This window comes from Pterocles gutturalis, unplaced genomic scaffold, assembly GCF_000699245.1.
Source record: "Pterocles gutturalis isolate BGI_N339 unplaced genomic scaffold, ASM69924v1 scaffold13370, whole genome shotgun sequence".
Lineage (NCBI taxonomy): Eukaryota > Metazoa > Chordata > Aves > Pterocliformes > Pteroclidae > Pterocles > Pterocles gutturalis.
Genome location: NW_010146036.1, coordinates 61,667 through 82,183, shown reverse-complemented (window position 1 = coordinate 82,183; position 20,517 = coordinate 61,667). Strand labels below are relative to the sequence as shown.

The 20,517-nt window shown below is 34.1% G+C and overlaps 1 protein-coding gene across 1 annotated transcript; it reads left to right on the top strand.

Moving 5' to 3' along the window:
* Nucleotides 1-18,935: 18,935 nt before the first annotated feature.
* Nucleotides 18,936-19,638, top strand: LOC104470605 (follistatin-related protein 5-like; the record flags this gene model as incomplete). Its single annotated transcript, XM_010085588.1, has 1 exon — nucleotides 18,936-19,638. A coding segment is annotated over one exon (703 nt), but the record flags the coding sequence as incomplete, so codon positions are not given.
* Between the last annotated feature and the right edge of the window lie 879 nt (nucleotides 19,639-20,517).

The window sequence follows — 20,517 nt, the reverse complement described above, 5'->3', positions numbered from 1 at the left end:
ACCTCAGCCTTCTCTATATCCTGGGTTGCTAGGTCTCCCGCTTTCTTCCGGAGAGGGCCATGTATGTTTGCTAATAAACTGGCAGAGCACAATTGTTTAAAAAGTTGTGCTGGGTCTGGCGTGGATGGAGTTAATTTTGTTGACAGCAGCCAGAAAGGTGCTGTGCTTTAGATCTGTGACTTTGAAATAGTGACAATTTGGAATTTTTCATTTGGACCTTTCTATTGTCAAGCATTTGGAATAGATTCACATTTATTCATTGCATTTAAGCTTTCATATTTGATGCTATGTTACAAACTTATCTTTTAATTTCTAGTAAAGCTGGGATGCTTGTGTGATCATGTGAGTCAAAGACTTTAAGGAAACTTACAAATCTACATGGATAGACTGTTTTGTCTGTATTTCTTCCATGGGTTCCCAACTACCAGCATGTAACATTCTCTTGTGAATAAAATATCCAAACTTCCATCTTAACAGAGCCACCAATAACAACCCCCACCCCCTGTATTATCGACAAACTAGAACACAGCAACTTGCCATGATGTGCCTGATTCTTCTTCCCATTATAATCTTACATTTTCAATACAAATGTTGTCTCTGGTGCTTTTATGTGCCAAAAATAATATTTTATAATATTTTTACATACAAAACCCCTTTTTTTTTTGTTTCGGTCTAATATTTTCTTAATGTGGGTCACTACTGAAAAAAAAAAAGGGAGAGAACAGAATTGTGGTAAAGTTCAGCATTTGTTATTTTGAATAATCACGCATCTCCACTATAACAGTACGTGAACTTAATATTTAAAATGAGGAAAAAGATCTTTTGAGACTGTTTTGACATATGTAGTTTATCACCTTTGTAGTTCTTATGTGTGCCTCATTATTCATTTTCTACTAGTGCTGGCTGTTTCTTTTGGCATATATAAATTTGGCTGTGCATTCCATATGACATCTGCCCACCTTGATTTTACCACATTTTCTGAAGTGTCAGATCTTCTTAATCATATCTTACTTTGTACTGACATTTTGGACCATCTTTAGGAATGTCTTTTGTTCACTGTGTCTCTGTAGCTAGCCCTTTCTTTGACTTTTATTGCTTTAAAATGAAGTAATTTTTTTTTTATTATTCAATTGCTAGCTGTCCTTCCCTACAAGGTACAAGAAGGAAAAACACATTTGGTGCCAACACTACAAATATACTTTCCCTGAGAATAAGTTCCTTTATGATAAAACACCAATAGTTTCATATGTTCCTAAATTCTAAAAATCCAGACATTAAGGTGCTTTCCTTTGTCCTAAAATTTCTTGGATTATTTTTCTTGTGATTAATAATTCACAGTAGTAATTGGACAACAATTTGCAGTAACTAAAAAGTATATTGTATATACACATTGCAAGTGTTCCTCAGACAATTCATAGACTCTTACATCACTAGTAACCTGAAAATTCGGGATTTATCCTTACCCTTGACAAATGTACACTAAATGTGAGTCAAAAGTCCTGGGCTATGTGTGACACATGAAAAGAAGTCAGTTCTTTCAGTGAGATCTAAAAAAATTACTGAAGAATCCAACATAGTATCTGGTCAGTATTCTTTCCTCTGGATCTCTAGTGAGATACGACGTAAATGCTCTGCAAGTCAAATCTTAAACTGAAATAGTAATAAAATAAAATTAAAAAGAACAAAATAGAAATTACAAATAATATAATTTTAAAAGGATTTCAGGCAGTATACTGCCTTTGTTATTGATATGGGAGTTTATTTAAGAAATTTTGAGCTTTCTCTTTCAAACACTTCCATGATTTGTCCAGATGAGTTACAGAAGACAACTTGCATAGATTCTCTCCCACAAATAAGTGTTTGAAAGATTATATCCCTTGTGATTTTTTTGCCCAACTGAAAACTATCACACGAATGAAGAGTTTGTTGGTGGTACTTCTAATGTCACTCACTTTGGCTTAGCAGCATTAAATTTGTATCGCCCATTTTTTAGAATCTAGAGCTAATGATGTAGGATAAACTAAGAAACTATGTTTCTGTTATTGTCCATTACTGAAAACTTACTAATAAATTTGTTTTATAACAAATTTATATTGTTTTATAACAATTTACTATTTTGTTTTATAACATTCATTACTGTCTCTGTTATTTATTGTCTAGGAATGGATTTTTTTTTTCTATTCAAATTCAAGCTCTGAGCACAAAGCTTAATTTGAGGAGATCCCTTTATTCTAAGAACATAGCACTTGTCAGGATTCCTTCAAGCCCTTGTAGAAATTATGTTTCTTCCCTTTTGTCTTGCATGGCTGTCTTGAAGATCTTGATATCCTTATTTTTTCTAAATAATGGCCAGTATGTGCTGAGAGAAAAAGAGAGAAAGAAAGAATCATTTTAGTATGTCTGGCCATTATTTACTGTGGGGTCTCAGCCATCAAACTTAATCCTCTCTACACTGAATTCCCTCACTGAGAATGGAAAGAGAGAAAACGTTCACTTCTGTGAGGTATATACAAAGCAACGGCAAAAAGAGAATAAAGATCTTCTGTGCTTCCAGAACATCATAGAAATCTGTGAATATCAGTCTCTGAAATCCCAGAATACTTACTGTAAGGATCACTCCCTTTCAACCAGATCTCTCAAGTGATATTAAGCAGTTGTTATCACCTCTGTGAAGCACAGCATGCCTTTTGTGTTTTCTTCCTTTCCCCCCTCCCTGCTCCACCCCAGCCTTTGCAGTATCCATCTCTCTTCTATTTCAATATATTTTCGGTTCTAAACAGGAATTTTGGTGTTACTAAGAACATCTGATCCCATAGATCTAAAAATGTTACTTTCATATATCTTACAATTGAACATTAAGTTCCTTTCTGAATTAATCTGTGAAGACCTGTATATCTTTGTAACAATATTATCAAGTAAACTGGCGATACATATATGACTTACAATGGACAGGTCCCTGCTACCATCCATTTTTCCTCCTAAAAAGGTATTCCTAAGTCTGCATCCACAATTAAGAATAAGAATAGTATTAATATTCATTGAAAGCGACTCATATCTCTATATTAGTTTTCTTCTTTCTTCCTGCATAAGTTATAAATTTCAGAGAATTTCTGTTGTATAGACAATTTTTTCTTCTAATTGGGACAGTGCAGATAAGATATTTAATGTGCAAGTCTGTAAGAACTCAGAAACCTGAACGTTTCAAACCCAGAACTTCTTCCCAAGCAAGAGTAAAACTAAATGGTCAATATTTTTTAGAAAATGAGACCTGCCATCAAATTCCATTCTTCATCAGAACTGACCTTTTCATTCATCTAACAGAGCTGATAGTGATGATCTTGTTTTACGGTAAAATTACTCATTTTTCATAAGAGTGACCCCGCAACCTTCTGTTCTGTGTTTTTTCATTTTCTTTTTTTAAACAATTTTTTCCCCATTCCTATTTCTTAGGACTACTGTGTTAATATTTCCCAGGTACGTTATCACGGTCACACATTACTGCCCCAAATGTTATTTCTATTTAATTCACATATTTCATTCAAATATTCCTTTCGAATATTTCATTTACAGCAATTGAAACAAATAAATAAATAAATTTGGTGACGAGGAGAAAAATATTTTAAAGATGTGTGTGTGAACATACGTGTTCATACACAAAATCATTTACAAAAATAGAGAATTAACAAGATGTTCTCCAAGATGTAAATATGTCCTCAGATAGGAAGATGCTTTGTGTTTACTGTTGTTACATACAAATACCAAGGAAGGAGAAAAAAGTCTTCTCTTTTGCAAAACAAAAGTATGAAACAAATGTTCTTAATGTGGTGAGAGCATTAGGAACAAAATAAGGAAAACAAACTTCAAAGATCAAAAACTGTTATAGAACCCAAAAGAAAGGCGCCATTTGTGCTGATGAGGAATAGCTACTGGGCAAAATCTACTTAGTCTTTTGTTATCATCAAACAACCATTTCTGAAAGTAAAGAAAGGTCTTTCCTCAGAAACCTGCCAGAAAATGAACTATTCCAGGCAACAACAATTTTGTAAGTCCTGAGGGGATGCCCTTGCAATAGTGACAGTTTTTGAAATCAGAAACACTTCCAAAATGAAAAGTGTTTCTTTTATCTAGAGGTAAATATTTCTGCAATATACTACAGTAACTGCAACAGAAAATTACAATAAAAAAGAAATTGTGTATTTTAAAATTACTTAAGTAAGAAAAATTAATTGTGTAATGATTTAAATGGTATGAATGCAAGGCTTCTGAAGTAAAATAAATCAGAATCATCTGTGTATGGATATAAAGTGAAGAGTAATTTTAACAAAGGAATAAATGGTTGCAGTGGTGTACATTAAGTTCTTAGGAAATCCTTAGAGGGAAAAGAGCATATTTTTATTGTGCTGGTAACATAATCTCATAGGACAAGTGAAGGCAATTGAGCTATAAAGCTAAGAAAACCGTTTTTAGACCAATTTTCCTTTTTTTTTTTCTTTCATTAATTTGTTAATATTTCCTTCTCCAGAGCTACTGCATATAACTGCATTTCATCAGAAAAAAAGCTTTAGATATATAGCATGCTTATATTTTAGAATTTTGTTTAAATGGTAATATTTTCCCATGTTGCCAGATTAGAAGCTTCTTATAGGATCAGGGTCTACCTTGATCATCTAACAGACTGTTCAGGGGCAGTTAATGGCATTTACTTTGAGTCCTGGAAAACTTCTGGTCAGCAGATTTGATGAAACTTTATAGTAGTAGAGCTTTATCTTCCTGTGTTGATTTTTTTGCATAAATTAAAAAAAAAAATGGTCTCTAATGTGTAGACTGTTGAGTGGCTTTAAACACAAATGTTATTCGCTCAGGATAAAGTTGATAATGTTTATTATTATTTTCTTGAACTAAGTTATATAGGTTAAAAATCTTCTCTTTTGTACAACTGTACTCCTCTTTGCTTCTTGTACAGATAATTTTGATTGTAGCTCATCTAATTCTGTTCTCTTTTACTTGCTTTCTGTTTTGGAACATAATTTTCCTTAAGTGTTTCATCTCAGAGATCTCTCTAAAACACATCTACTGACTTCATGAGGATAATATGTGGGTGTAGAGCCAGAAACAAAAATGAAAGAGGACATCAGTTTTTATTATCTTTTTAACCAGTGCTTAGATATTTCCTCTTTTATAACAAATGTATTTGAGCTAGTAAGTAATATATATGGCTTGTCTAAAAGAAGCAAATAACAAACAGGAGCCAAGTTGTTAATTTACTGCTTGTTGGTAGCTCCATACTAGCATCTTGTTTGGTTATTCTTTGTGCATAGGAGACACAAACTGACTTGCTCTGTCTTAGGGGTGGAAAAAAGTGATATATTGTAAAAACAATTTTGAAGATGCTGGGTCAGCATTCAAATTACTTTGGAACTTAGTATGGAATACCTGGTCCATCATTAATTCATACTTTGACTAGAACTTACCATCAAAATAAGATTACGTCTTCACTAGTTTTTATAGCTACAGGTCTCAGTATTATACTTCAGTCTAAATAACTACTGGAGATGCATTATTATTACAGAATGAACTGAAAGTTTTGAAATGCAGCAAATGAAAATAAACTTTTCTGCATACAGAGCTGCCCTAAGTCCTGCCTTGAGTTTCAGTTCTTCATGATTTTTTTTCTCTTGTGACCTTTGCTTTAGTATGTTTTGCACAATAAACTTCCACAAATCTCACAGTACTGTAAAGGCAATAAATAAAAGTAAGACAAGCTGAGACTAACTGCGGTATAGTTAATTCAGGTAATAGTGCCTCAGTAGGCTTGAATGTCTTCCTGGACCCAGAACCTGTGCTCTAAAATGTGAAAAGTTGTGTAAAGTAGGTGGTGTACCATTCCCCTGCACAGCTTTCATAGTTCCTGTCTGCACAAACAAAAATACTTTTAAAATTAATCTTTTAGAATTGGGAAATTGCCTAAACTTTAAAAATCAGTAGATATAGCATGTTACTAGCCACATTCCATTCTTATTTGTTACAATTTGCAAATACAGTGTCTGAATGAGAGATATTAAGAGTCATATAACGTGATTCAGTCTTGATATTTTGCAGTAGACTGTGGCGTTAGTTCTAGCAGACTATGTAAAGACTCCAACAGTGACATGAAAATGTAATTCACTAAGATATGATGATAAACAAAGTTACTTTTTGAAAATTCATTTATAAGATTTTCAGGCAATTCTTAGAGCTCTGCAAAACCCTAAGAAGATAAAAATGAAAGGCAGACTCTGAAGAGATTTTATTTGTATTGTTGATGACTCTCTAGCCTTGAGAAAATGTTCAAGCTAATCGTTATGTTGGGAAAATACACTTTTTGTGGAAAGCAAAGCGAACTCATGGTTTTCTATTAAAGGTAACCTTTGAGAGCTGTGAAAACCATCTTCAGAGTTCCCTGAAAAATCTGGGAGGGACATCCTCTTTTAGCTCGATTTTGCATGGAGACTTATACAACATTCTTCTCTCTATCCAGGGACTTGCAGCAGTGCTACCTGCTTCTCTAGGCAGTCATTTTAATTTCTGACCACAAATGGCAGCTTTAATACCCTCTACAGCTATGTGATACCTGAACTTCTTATAATGCCTTGGAGAAACAAACAATCACATTTCAAACATAGTAGTAGCTCTTACATCCTGATATAGTGTTGGTCATTTAAACTTAAATTTTCCAAATCTGTGCAAATTTTTGTAAGTCTGTTTTTGGATATTATGCTTTCTTTCTGATAGGATGCTTATGGTCAATGTGAGGTTCAGATTGTAGGCAGCTGGATTTAGGTGTGAAAATACAGGTTATCCATGGTGTAAGCTGTCTATCTTCTGCTAAAGTTATTGGAGATCTAGTCTATACAGATCATGGAGTGCAGAAGGCAGTTTTGCCCAGCTCACACAGGGCTGTGGTACTGGTCATCTGAAATTCTCTAGAGTCTGATGGCTGTGTGGACTACATTTTCTGCAGGCAAAAAATAGCAGCTTAGATCTTTAGATCATATGCAGACGTTCATAGTTATGCATAGAAATGTAGAAGTCTACAGGAAAGGAATGCTACGTGTAGAGAGGGATTTTTGTAGTGAGGAGCTGTGGTGAAGCTCCATGTTCATAATGGCAATTCTTCAACCTCTTTATTGCCTACTGATACGATCATAGAGGAGGGAAGCAGCTGTGCTTGATTAAGACTGTGAAAATACCTTTTTTTTCTTGTTTATTTCAAAGCAGTAAGGATGTAAATATAAACAGATTGATATTTTTATGTACTCTGGAAGAAACAGGGCTAAGCCGTATACTGTTTTTGTCATTTTTTATATCCTGGTTCATATATCAGTTTTTAATAAACTGATGAAAAGACCAGATTATAAAAAATACAGTACTTAATATTACACTGGCCACTGTAGCAGTGTACTCATTTTGCAAGCGTGCTTAATCTAAAGCACACCTTTTTTTAATTTTAAGATGTGTTACTTGAAATCCTTATGAGAACCACCCACAATTCAGCTCTGTGTGGCCTGAGATCTAGCACTGCTGTTCTAAACGATATACCATACTGAAATACAACCATTCAACTGTCCAATTCATCTACTGTGTCATAAAAATATCTTATGTTTAATCCTAAGGGGAGAGATGCTTATCCCTTGAGAGGGCAAGGAAAGGTCATCACTTTCAAGGATCCTACTATGTGACCTGCAGAAGTGTCAGTGGGCTCCTCATTGGCAAATTTGGAATATACAGGATTGTGCAGAGAGGAGCAGTGAAAACATTTGGAGCGTTAAGACTGAAGCCCAGAATATGTGAGCCAAATTTTTTTACTCATGCGCTTCTGGTGTTAGAAGAATCAGTGGGCTCCTCATTGGCAAATTTGGAATATACAGGATTGTGCAGAGAGGAGTAGTGAAAACATTTGGAGCGTTAAGACTGAAGCCCAGAATATGTGAGCCAAAATTATTTTACTCATGCACTTCTGGTATTAGAAGAAAAAACAGTCAAAGGAGGGATGCCCTCATGCTTGTTTTTCTCCCAACAGCTCAACTATAGGGAGACTGAGGTATTATACCTGTTATATATACACATGCATATGTGTGCAAATTTATGTTACATAACACATGCACTTTTTATGTCAAATAATACACACCTCCATTAAAACTGTGCAGACTGGGAATAAGTAAACTGCAGGTATGTGAGAGTCCTGTTTCGTGCAGTCTTAGCACTGCATTGGTGTGTTTTTTTTCCCCACCTTATCCCTCCCACTGTCCTGTAGGATTTAGATGACAGAAGAAAGTTCTGAAGACGGGGGAATTCTTAGATGTTTAAGAATGTTTTGCTACACACCTATACACTGTCGTAACAAAATGGTAGCTGAATTCTTGTCGGTTTTAATCAGCATTACATTAACTATGAAATACAATTCTACAATAGTGTTTGCCCTATGGCTATATCAACTTCCCTTCACAGAAGGCTGGACAATATACAACCTCATGTAATGGCCATGTATTTTGCTTTGAAAACAATGTCAGCCTTTCCAGATATGGAAAGAGATATTAGAATGAGGCACTGCTGAAGTTCAGACAATAATTACCGACCCTCTGGCATTGGAATAAGTTTCTCATTAAATCTTTCCCCAATACTAGAAAATAGGAAAAATTTTATTTAGGTACTACTGGGATGAAAATGGGGATTTATGGACATAAGCATGACATATTGTAACCAGGAAACAAACCTTACATAGAACTAGGTGAATCTCTAAAGATTTCAGTCAAGTTTCTTTTTTTGGGTTCATTTACCACTACGAATACCTAACGTTTTGTGACAATGATATTTCTACAATACGTTTTGTAATTAATTTATTGAAATCTAGTTGTTTCTTATAGAACAAAACTGCAGAAAGCAGAGCAGGAAGCAGTGCACATTTTTAAATATTTAATCACATTCAAAGAATTTTGGCATAGATGAAAAGAACAGTAATGTAACAGAGATGTAAGAACAGTGAGATATTTTAGAGGAAAAGGAGTTCTTGTTCATTCCTCAAAAGCAAAATATTCCCATTGTGCTATGCAATAGTCAAAGCTACATAGACTGAATAGACTTGATAAAGAACTTGACAGGAATACTATATAAAACCAAAATTACTTTTTCAAAAACATAATGAACTATTTTTTTTTTTTTTTACAGTAATAAGGGGATTAGATCTGGTTTGAAAGCAGCTTACCCCCTTCAAGGACTGAATAACTATTTTGGGCAGTGAAAGAGAGCTAGCTACATAAAAGCTGTTGTGGCAACATGCTCTGCACTTGCACTTTTTTTCATAATCTAAAGTCATCTGTTGTATAGTATGTGAGATTTATGTTAAAAGAAAAATTATTTTTACCCTTCATACCTGTCACAAGCAATGGAACTTAAGGTGATGGTGATTTTGTGAAAAATAATGTAAAAAATGGATGTGATAAGAAAGAGGAGAGTAAAAATTGTAAAAACTAGTAATGTGGATGTATAACAATAATACACAGGAAGATTTCCAAAATAAATAACTTTTAAGATATGAGTTTAATATTCACACTTCATGGCATGAGTTACTTCTGAATGATGGACAAGTTCCTGTGAGCAAGTTATTCCAAAACCTCTTGTTGAAAGATTTCCCATCCTCTGAGGCATGTGATACTCTGATGAAAGAGAGAGTATTTTTGGTACAGGATTTAATCTGATTTACTATATAGATTCCTTTGTTTGTCAGCTTGGCAATGAGAGTGTTCAGGTCAACAGTTTTACAGTAGTTAGGGAAATAGTATGGGGATAATTATAATAACAATTCTGGAAAAAAGAATGATACAATTCATGGGTTTACTGTTCACTGTTTTTGTGTTATATACAGGCTTACAGTTCCACAAAACTAGAACCCAAATCCCGTCTTTTAAACACCTTTAAAATACTTTAAAAATACTTTACAAAAATCTGGTCTTGAATGTATATTGTGAGACAATAGAAGAAGTAATAATTTATAACGTGTTGTTAACTTAGTCATTGTAATTATTCTACTCTTAAACACAGGGTGCTTTTTAAAATTAAAATTAGGAAAATAAGGCACTCCACTATATGAACTCAATTTTTTTTTTAAAATGCATTTTGCAATTAACACCTTTTTGGATATTCTTATTAAGTTAGTTCTGACAAGTCATTTTTATCTACTTCAGTTTCCCTTTGTCTGGGTACTGTGAAGCTTATTAGTTTTTATGGAAAGCTGATGACTCCTTGTGGTGGCTTGAGCCCGGCTGGCAGCTAGACCCCCACCTAGCAGAAGCAGTGGCTACTTTGGAAGTTTTATTGTTGAACATGATGTTACATGGCATGGAATATCGTTTGATCTGTTAGGGTCAGCTGTCCCAGTTGCGCCATCTCCCAACATCTTGCCCACCCCCAGCCTACTTGTGGGGCAGGCAGAATGAGAAACAGAGAAGGCCCTGATGCTGTTCACACACTGCTCAGCAATAGCTAAAACATTGGTGGGTTATCAACACTTGTCCACAAATCCAAAACACAACACCATACAGACTGGTATGAAAAAAATTAACTCCATCCCAACCAAAACAGTATACCACTCATATAGAAGTGCTATACAGTTGCTAAGTATTATTATTCCTGTTTCTCTTACTGTTTGTCACAATGTATGATTGAAAATCTTGAAAATATGGGATAAAAATCTTCATTATTCATTCATATGAAGTGAGTGAAGAAAGAAACAATATCTCAGATTTCACAGTTCCAGCATATGGTCCAGTTGGAGTGATATGCCCACAGGCTAGATTCCCACTTGCATTGACTGTAAAATAAGTTATTGGAAATGTGAAGATTTGCTCTCATGTCTTGCAGGCTTGAGTTGCACAGGATCCCAGTATGCAGTCTGACAAACACCTTTATACGCTGACTGATACTGTGGATGATTTCACTGCATAGAAGAGACATGAGGGTTGAGATTCTCATAAATATTAATCAGGGAATAATGAACAGTGAGAGCTTCTGAATATCAATCTGTATGAGAGGAAACTTTGTATTGTATACACCACCATCTATGTATAAATCATTTGGGAAATGTGAAGGTATTCTCAAGTATCACTTGTTTTCCAACAGCCTAATCATAAAAAGCAAGCTAACAGTACATAGGTGACAAACACAATTTCATGGCACTATTGTGAATGGCTGTCTGTATTTTTTTAATCCTTTTAGAAAACTAAGTGTTTTTGAAAAGTTATAAGATTATGGTAGCTTTGGGGGTTGAGTTCAGCTATCCACAGAACAGAAGAAAACATAGAGTATCAGTGCAGACTTCTTTACTCAGTTTTAATAGCTTTGCTTTAGAATGGGAAAAAAATAAAATAGGATAGTGAAAGCCCATGCACGTGCTGTTTTGGTTTACTGAGAATTCCATCAAAACTCTCTTACTAATATCAATTTTGTGTAATGTCCCTGTTACACTGAGCCTACAGACATCACTGGAGGACAACATTTTGTTACAGCTTGGGTAAATCAACCTCTTTTATTACATACAGCTTTTTTTGGGCCCCCAAATATACTAACTCTGTACTCCAAAGCTGCCTTTAACCTTAGTGACTTGCAACACAGTTTTCTGACAAATTTGGCAAGTGCTATTTTTTTACAGCTCTTGCCTCCTCTTCAGAAAGATGAAGGCCAACCTGACAATAAAAGCAGCATTAGTAGTCTGACAGTGGCATGCTGAGAAGGTTCTTGGTACTGGACAGAAGGGAAGCACACACAGGTTCACATGCTGGTTAGAGGGAAACAATTAGGTTATTGGACAGTGGGCTAAAATTTATTTGCAACTGATCATTGCTATGTATAAGCAGGTAACTGTTCAGAAGCAGGTCTCTGTTCTATCACTGTTCCTCCAACCTATCCGCTATGATCTTCTACATTTAGATCAATAAACCCCAAAGGAATGACCATTCCAGCCTTAGAACATCTTTCTTCCCAAGTGAACGTCTAGGTTTTATAGTTAATGTAGTCGTAACATTATACAAACAATTCACAAACTTCCTGAATTTGGAGACAAATGTGTTGTCACAAGGTGGAGGTTTATTTTGAAGATAGTGTGTGTATGAAAGATCAGTAATTGTAAAAGTTATTAGTAGCTCACATGTGAAATTCACAATTCATTAAGACCAGAAGCTGTGTAAGATTAGTATTTAAATTTAAAATTTTTAAAAAATTAAATTTAAAAACAACTTTTTCTATACAGTGATGTAAAAGTGGTGTCTAAACCTCAGGCCTGCAGAAAGACACATTCCTCTGCATATTACTTTGTGTGTGTGTGTATGAGCTAAGGTATTGTGTCAAATCACAATTGATTTCATGAGATCTGAAACACTTGGCTGGTTCTTAAAGTCTCAGCATCAAATGACTGAGTAGTGTAAGACTATAATCTACTGTACCTATGCAATTTACGTTGTATGAACAAAGCCCAAAAAAAAAGGTATTTCATATATTCAGAGGCTAGAGGAGACCTCACAAACATCTTGTCTGACTTCTGTATATACCATAGATTTTAAACATTTCAAATAGTCATCCAGAGATTCAGATAATGAATCTGACATTTCTAAAACTACATCTACCTGTGTTTGGCCAAATCTTCCAAAAAAAGATCGTAGTCTTTACCTAGAGTTTCCCACCAAAGAAAATTTATTACCCCTGTGGTAGTTCGTTGCAATGGTTTATCATCCCCATTAAAAAAACAAAAAAAAAACAAAAAAAAAACCAAAAAAACCCAAACTATTTCTAATTTAAATTTGTCTTGTTACAGTCTCTAATCATTAGACTTCCTCTGTGAAATTAAAGATAACACTACTAAACAGTATTTACTCTCCATTCAAGTATATGTGTTGTAAATAAGGCTCAATTATATTTCTCATACGTTAAATGTATTGCACTCTCTCGCACTCTTGCTTAAAATAATTTTCTCCATTCCTCAAAAAAATTTTCAGATTTTTCCTTGCCCTAATTTTTTAATGTTCCTTTTCAGAAGGGCAGAAATAAAACAATATAAAGCATTCTTAATTTGGTCTCTCCAGTGCAGAATACAGATAAGAGACTGTGGCATCATTCTCACTTACCTCTCTCTGTATATTCCTCCACGGACTTTACAAGGGCTTTGGGGTCTTTTTTTTTTTTTTGACTCATTAGACTCAGATCTCATATTGACCTGCATGTCTGCTATGATCCTTAAATCCCTTCTTAGTCACTACTTTTCAGGATATTGTTCTATGTGCATGTCCTGCATTCTTCATTCACGTGTAAAGTTGCTCAACTTTACACTTGGCTACATTTGAACACATTTTCCTTAAATGAACAACTGACTGATATAATGACTTTCCTATCAATTTACAACCTTAGTGCTATGGTCACACATTTAGATGCCAATTGCCTGTGAAAATTTTTTTAAGTATCAGATTTGGTACTAAGCAGAAGCAAAACTCCCCTGCAAAATGATAATTCTGCATGGACAACCACTTTTTATTGCAGAGAAATTTTCCTTCAGGTATCAGTTTTTATTCCAAGAAAGGTATGCCTTCCAGATATTCAGTTACCTTCAGAAAGATAAAAATATAAAATTAAGTTTGTCTGACAAAGTTCATTTTTCCATAAACTCACGTTGGCTGCATTATGTTCACATTTTTCTGTGGTTGGTTCTCATATCATCTATTTTATTATTTCCCTGGAATATGTATCAAGCTATTCTGCTTAGCTGGGATACCTGTCTTTATCTTATGAATATTTCAGCAATCTTCTAGATTTTACAAATTTTCCCTTTATTTTGAGATTTATTAATATCTTAAGAGCTAGTCAACTCTTTCAAAATTATCCGTAACAAATTATCTAACCTGACATATATATATTCCTGTAAAAAACCTGTTCATCATCCTCAATTGCTAGTCACCTTGAAAAGACTTCCTCATCCTTAGGTAACAAAAGTATAATTTCTCACTCTCCGTTTTTTTTTTTTTTTTTTTTTTTTTTTTTACTATACCAGACATGGAATTCTTAGCTTTTCTTACAATTTTTCTTCACTTCCCCTTTTCCCTTCTGTATCTTCCCTCCAGAGCTTCCATTACAGTATGTCAGGCTGAGAAAGAATTGTTCGAACAAGAGTATTGATAAAATCCTATTAGTTCTAATAAATTACTTTTGTCAGCCATACTTCTCTTTCTGGGGAAGGACAGATCCTTCATGAAGGTTTACCAGTTTCCCATTTGGGATCTTCTCTCCCACCCAGGTCCAAAGTTACATCTGATTTTAGTGTTCACAAATATTCTTTTGACAAAGTGATTTCCTATATTCTTGTTCAAAAGTTAAACTAAAAGGTGGTTGCAATTTAGAAGCCATGATATGATGTGATATGTTATCAGCAGGTTTATGTTTTAAAATGTGTTTGCAGATTTGCTCTAGAGTAATGATGTGATTAACCCTGAAGATCTGGAGCTCCTTGCTGTAGACAAACATTTTTTTTTTAAATCTACCTGTGTTAGTGGTAAAGTTTATACCCACGTTCTGCTCTATTTCAGTCATACCAACCAGGTTAATCAACAGACGCTAAAGCATTTAAATGATTCCACAATAACTAAATTCATCTTAATGGCATACATTGGAGAATGCTTTTCCAAACCTCTTAGCTGGCAGAATTTAGCGGTTTCATCTGTCAGAAGTTACCACCAGGTAGTGAGACGCTGGAGAAGAAACCAATGGCACCATGCTCCTCTGTGGGGAAAACTAGTTGTCAGATGTGAGTCTTTTCACGCCTTCAACTGATGTAACACTTAGGGAAGGTATGGAAGACCTTATCTTTAATTTAATTTTAGAGAATATATTCACTGTTTTGGTAATAAAGGGTTCAATGCAACCAAAGTTAACATAAGCTGAGTATACATGTTGGTCAAAAACATTATGCTGGGAATAATATTTGAGAAGCAAAGATTAATAACATATATTCCTCTTGAAATTGACGATATTTAAATGCAAAAGTATCACATAACTTGATCATTAACACTGCTTAATCAAGGACACATAAGTAAAGCAAATTTTTTTGAATCAAACTGATTTTAAATAATTTTAATTGTGATTTAAATCAGCAGGTAAGAATTGCTGGTTTAGACAATTGATGTTAACCTTGTTTTGTATTTGTATTTCGCTTCAGAAAGAAAGGGTCATTTTCATCAGCTGGAATAATCTTTAAAAGAAATAGATTTACAAGCAGCACAAGGATTTATTTTTGCTTGTCAGGTTGATATGTGATATGAGAAGAGTTGTTTAAAGTTTTTTCCAGTGTCAAATATATGTATTTAGATTCCTAAATTTGTTTTATAAGGAGAAAGTGGTTAAAAAAATAATTATTTATTTTTAATATTACTTGTGTTTTCTCTCAAGTGGGACAGAAACTAGAGTGCAGCTCAAAACAAAATTTTAAGTCTTTTTCCTCTGTTAAAGGTATCATGAAATATGATGGACACACATATACAATAAAATGTATCAAATATATTTGAATGTTAAATTACTGATTTATTACGAAAAAAACCAAATCTTAATTATGTTCAATACAGATTCAGAAAACAACAGGCCAAACTGTTATGTGTTTAATCACATAGATGGTGTCTGATGGGATTTTCAAAATCACATAATTGTTTTTGTGTATGTATACGTAAATCTGAGAATGCCACTTGGATATAAGTCTGTGTTTTAAGTACCTACATAAGTTAAAAATAGTTTAAAAGTTCTCTTTTAAATAGGTTTGCCTATTTTTTCCCCATTACTTTGTATTGGTATATTGGAAAATAAAAATGTTTTAAAACCCAAAAACAGCTTATCAAACTCAAACAAAATAAAAAATTATTTGTGTTCACTATTGAAATTGAGATCAAAAGTAATCAAAGCAAAAAGTATATATGCACTCTGTAAAGTACTCAAAATAAATGAAATAATACTGTAATAGCTGAAAATATATTAATATATTCAGTAACTGCCACCATATTGACCTAAAATTAGATATTTTCCCTTGCCTTCACATACCTTTAATGCATTAAAATAATGAGAATTGAGAATGGTTCATGAACATAATTTTTTTCTTAATGTATACAAATGACATCAGCAATTGATAGTAGGTTTGCCTTTTAACACAGATATTCATAAACTTAAATGTAATTTATTTCTTCTAAGAATGGAAATTTTAAAAAATCATACTGAATAGGAGCAGACCTAAGTGAAATATCCATTTGTCTTTGAAAATAGTAATTTTCACTTATTTACCTATTTGCCAAGTATTTTTAGTTTATTCCTAATATTCACCAGTTTGTGTTATTGAATTTGTTTTCCCTGAATCATACACGTTAACTCACTTTTAAACAAACTTCTCCACGCTTGGATTAATCAGTGTAATTTGTGTCCTCTGTGTTAAACCATTCCACAATAATCAGAGATTCTCTCGTTTATCCAGCCTTCTCCCTCTAAAAATACCTTAATCTCTCTTGCATGTACCAACCATCTTCTTGCTCAGCAGTATGTCAACTTTTCTCCATGTTCCTTCTCTATATTTTCTAACTTGCGACCTGGATACGCTAAATCTAAGCCATGGCATGGATTCCTGTGGAGTTCACCCCATGCTTCCCTCTGGAGGAGCATGGTTATCCTCCACTCAGACACCTATCTGCATCACATGAACCCCATACGCATTACAACCTCTGCTCCTCAGGTGTGGCCAATGGATTCCAAAGCGGCAACACTGGGGTAGGGCAGGGATGAAGAAAGAGTGGTCTGCATGTAATTACATGAACTTAATTGTATTAGAAATAGGGCTGGAGATTGATTATAAACAATAAACTTGACAGGTAAAGAAGTTTGTCTGAATTTATATTGTGAATAATATTGACTCTAGCATAAGTTTCTGTGTTTGTTTTTGTTGCTTTTACATTTTCTGACTTTTTAATTCTTGATTTAACAATCTAGATATTTCAGTTTTGGTTTCCATTTTATGTTAATGAAACCAACAGTGATGATAAATGTCTAGCTCTCAGTCAGTTTTTTTAAGATGTACCGAGTTATTGTTTTGCAGGAGTAAAGATTAAGTAACAGACAGGTGTAAGTCATTGTCCAGAATGTTGTGAGTGCTCTTGGACGGCTCACTGATTGTTGCTTTACATTGTAGGCTGTTATGTAAAAGACAGTCAATAAGCTAGTTCTATTGTGCTTTTCTAACCACTGCTCACGTGTGTAACATTGGTTATTTAACACTGAGGTATACCAGAAACACTTGAAATGATGGAATGTTTCTTGCTATTTAACCTCTTCTGCTACAGGATGATTCTGTACGTAATACAGTACAAGTTTGTTTCTCGTGACCAAAACATGCTTATTACATAATAACAGAATCAGGAATCAACAATTTTATGCCTACCCAAAAAGATTACACTGGATGGCCAAAACAACTAAAAAGCAAATTCTGCCTGATGATCCTAGTCTTCCTCTGTGACAGAACAGATCTTGTGAATAGAAAAGTAGCAGTAATTGTCAAGCTATCTTGAGATAACTTTCATAAAGGCTCACTCACCCTTTTTCTAACCAAGACAATTTAATTCAGATTAAATATATGTATAAGGGCCTGAAAAATTGAAGACAAAAGTGATCTCATAATCAGCTCAACTTCTAACTGCAGGCAGTCTGATTCACCTTCTTTCGGTGAGACTTGGAACAAATGAAAACCAGAGGTCCTTTCCAATCGAAATCATTCTGTAGTTCTGTTCTTATATGGGAAAGTGGAAAGTACAAATACAATTTACTCTGTTTTATGTCAGAGGAACTGAACAATGTCTTTAAACCTTTTTGCCTGTTATTTTGGTGGTTCACTGATTAGTAAATATGTTGGAGTTGCAAAGTATAGTGTGAAAATTTCATGCTATTGTCAGGTCAATTGTTGGAACATTCTGGCTGCCATAGTGCATTATAACAAAAAGGTGTGAAAGGTATTTTTAGATTATGTATCAGCACACAGCTTCATTCTTAGGATCAAAGATTCAGAGGAAAATGTTATGTCAAGAAATGTGCCAAAGGAAAACAGCTGTTTGGGAAAAGTGCTGTTAAAGCTGCTTAGATTATAACTAAAACTAATATTCTTTCACATGACTCCATAATATTTAGGGTGGTGGGTTTTGCATATATACAGTCAAATGATTGTGCAGTCAGAACTTATACAGTAACATTAGAGAATAGTTATATAGTTTATATTTAAAATGTTATAAACATTCAGCTCTAGAATTTTAAATTTTTACCATATTATTCATGTTCAGTGAAAATTCCTTGATGTATGGAAAAGAATAAAGGGTCATTTAAATTGTAATAAGTGTGGGGTTTGGCTAGTTAGGAGGCATAAACCTTAATCGTTTTCCAATATTCATTTCTACTGAATTTGAATGAGGAAGATTCAGATAATTATCTGGATAATAATGAGTTCTGGATTAAGTAGATGTTTCCAAGCTGAAGAACTATATGAAGCGAACTAAAATATGTGGGATTTAATATTTTTCTCCTTCCTGGCTTTTGTAAAAGTTATAACTGAATATATATGCTCAGAGTAATGTTTACCCTTTCCCCTATATCAGTAGGAAAAAACACTTTTCCATTAATCAGATAAATGATTTCTAGACATATTTGATGCTGTCTAAATTACAGTTGCAAGAAAACAAAAAATTAAATATTATAAACTGCTTAATATCTAAACCATCTGAAGCTGAGATACATAGCAATACAATGTCGCACTTCTCTAACTCATGTACTTTTCTTAAATGGCTTTCCCCATTTGTAAATAATGCACACAATAGCTCTGACTTTCTCTGATTTTGTGCTTTTCCTTCCAGGTTTGGATTTGTTCTTCATAAGGATGAGCCTGTGCTCCGGAAAATTGATCTAGAAACTATGTCATACATGAAGACAATTAGTTTGAAGGATTATAATTGCATTCCTCAGTCACTGGCTTATACACATCTTGGAGGATATGTTTTTATCTTCTGTAAGCCTGATACCACTGGGGCTGTCCTACCACAGCTTATAGTAGATAGCGTTACTGATTCTGTGATTGGGTACAACGGCGACGTAACAGGCACACCACATATCTCTCCAGATGGACACTACCTTGTCAGCATTGATGATGCAAAAGGTCTCATGAGGATCCAGTCCATAACAACGAGAGGAGAAATACAGGATGCATTTGACATTCATACTAATTTGCACATATCTGATGTAGCTTTTCAGCCATCATTCACTGAAGCTCATCAATACAATGTCTACTGTAGCTCCAGCACACAAACTGATGTTCTTTTTGTGGAGCTCTCCTCTGGCAAGGTTCAGATGGTGAAGAGTCTGAAGGAGCCTGTCAAGGCAGGCGAATGGCCTTGGAACAGTAAGAACCGTCTTATAAAAGACAGTGGCCTTTTTGGTCAGTATCTCATGACCCCTTCCAAGGAATCTCTGTTTATCCTGGATGGACGGCTCAATAAGTTGAATTGTGAAATCACTGAAGTTGAGAGAGGCAACACAGTAATTTGGGTTGGAGAAGCATAAGGATCTGTGTTAGATATTTACCAAATTAATAGTTTTACAGTACATTGCTCTTAAATTACACCATTCTTCAAATTGACACAATTTTCATTTTAAATTGTTAGACCTTTCTATATTTTCTATATTTCTTTGACTTGAACACAATTTGAATCAATGTCCACATAAAAGTTACTAAAACAATGGCTATTTGATAATGGCACTCCTTAATTATCAGCTGAGATTGTTTTTTGACTGAAATTACTAAATATCGACATTTATTATATAGATCATATATTATTTTAAAGGAAGTAGGAAAAAAAAAAAAACCCTAAAAGCTTCAGGGAATTTAATATGATACTTTGCATTTGTAAATGGAAGACTTAAATATGGTTCACATTTTGGTTTGCTTTGCTTCAGACACAAAATAAGAGCTGTTGTACGATCTTTGACTCCTTAAACTGAAATGTTGTGTCCTGTTCTGTCCAGTCCATGTTTAATCTTTTTGTGCCTTGAAGCGAAATTCTCACATGAAAGGTAAAGCATAAAAATTTTACAATTTATTCCCACTGTGGCTACACGATTGCTTGTCATTGGAAAAAAAACCTTTTGGTATCAAATTTCTAGTCTCAAGCTGTGGAACAATCATGGAGAGAAAAAAAAGGAGAAATCACATTTGCAGTGTTTTCTGATCACTGCAATTTAAGGACTTTACTTTTACGGTGAGTCTTAGTTGAGAGAACTGCTTACTGAAGCTTTACCTTTTTTTACAAAAAAATAGATATTAGGTTTTTCAGCTGTCACAAGTTTTCATCAGCAAGGAGTTTCAGTTCTACTGAAAAAAAATATTGCACTTATCCTTTCAGAGTAAACCATGTTCTAAAGCCTGGCATCACAAAGCTTCAC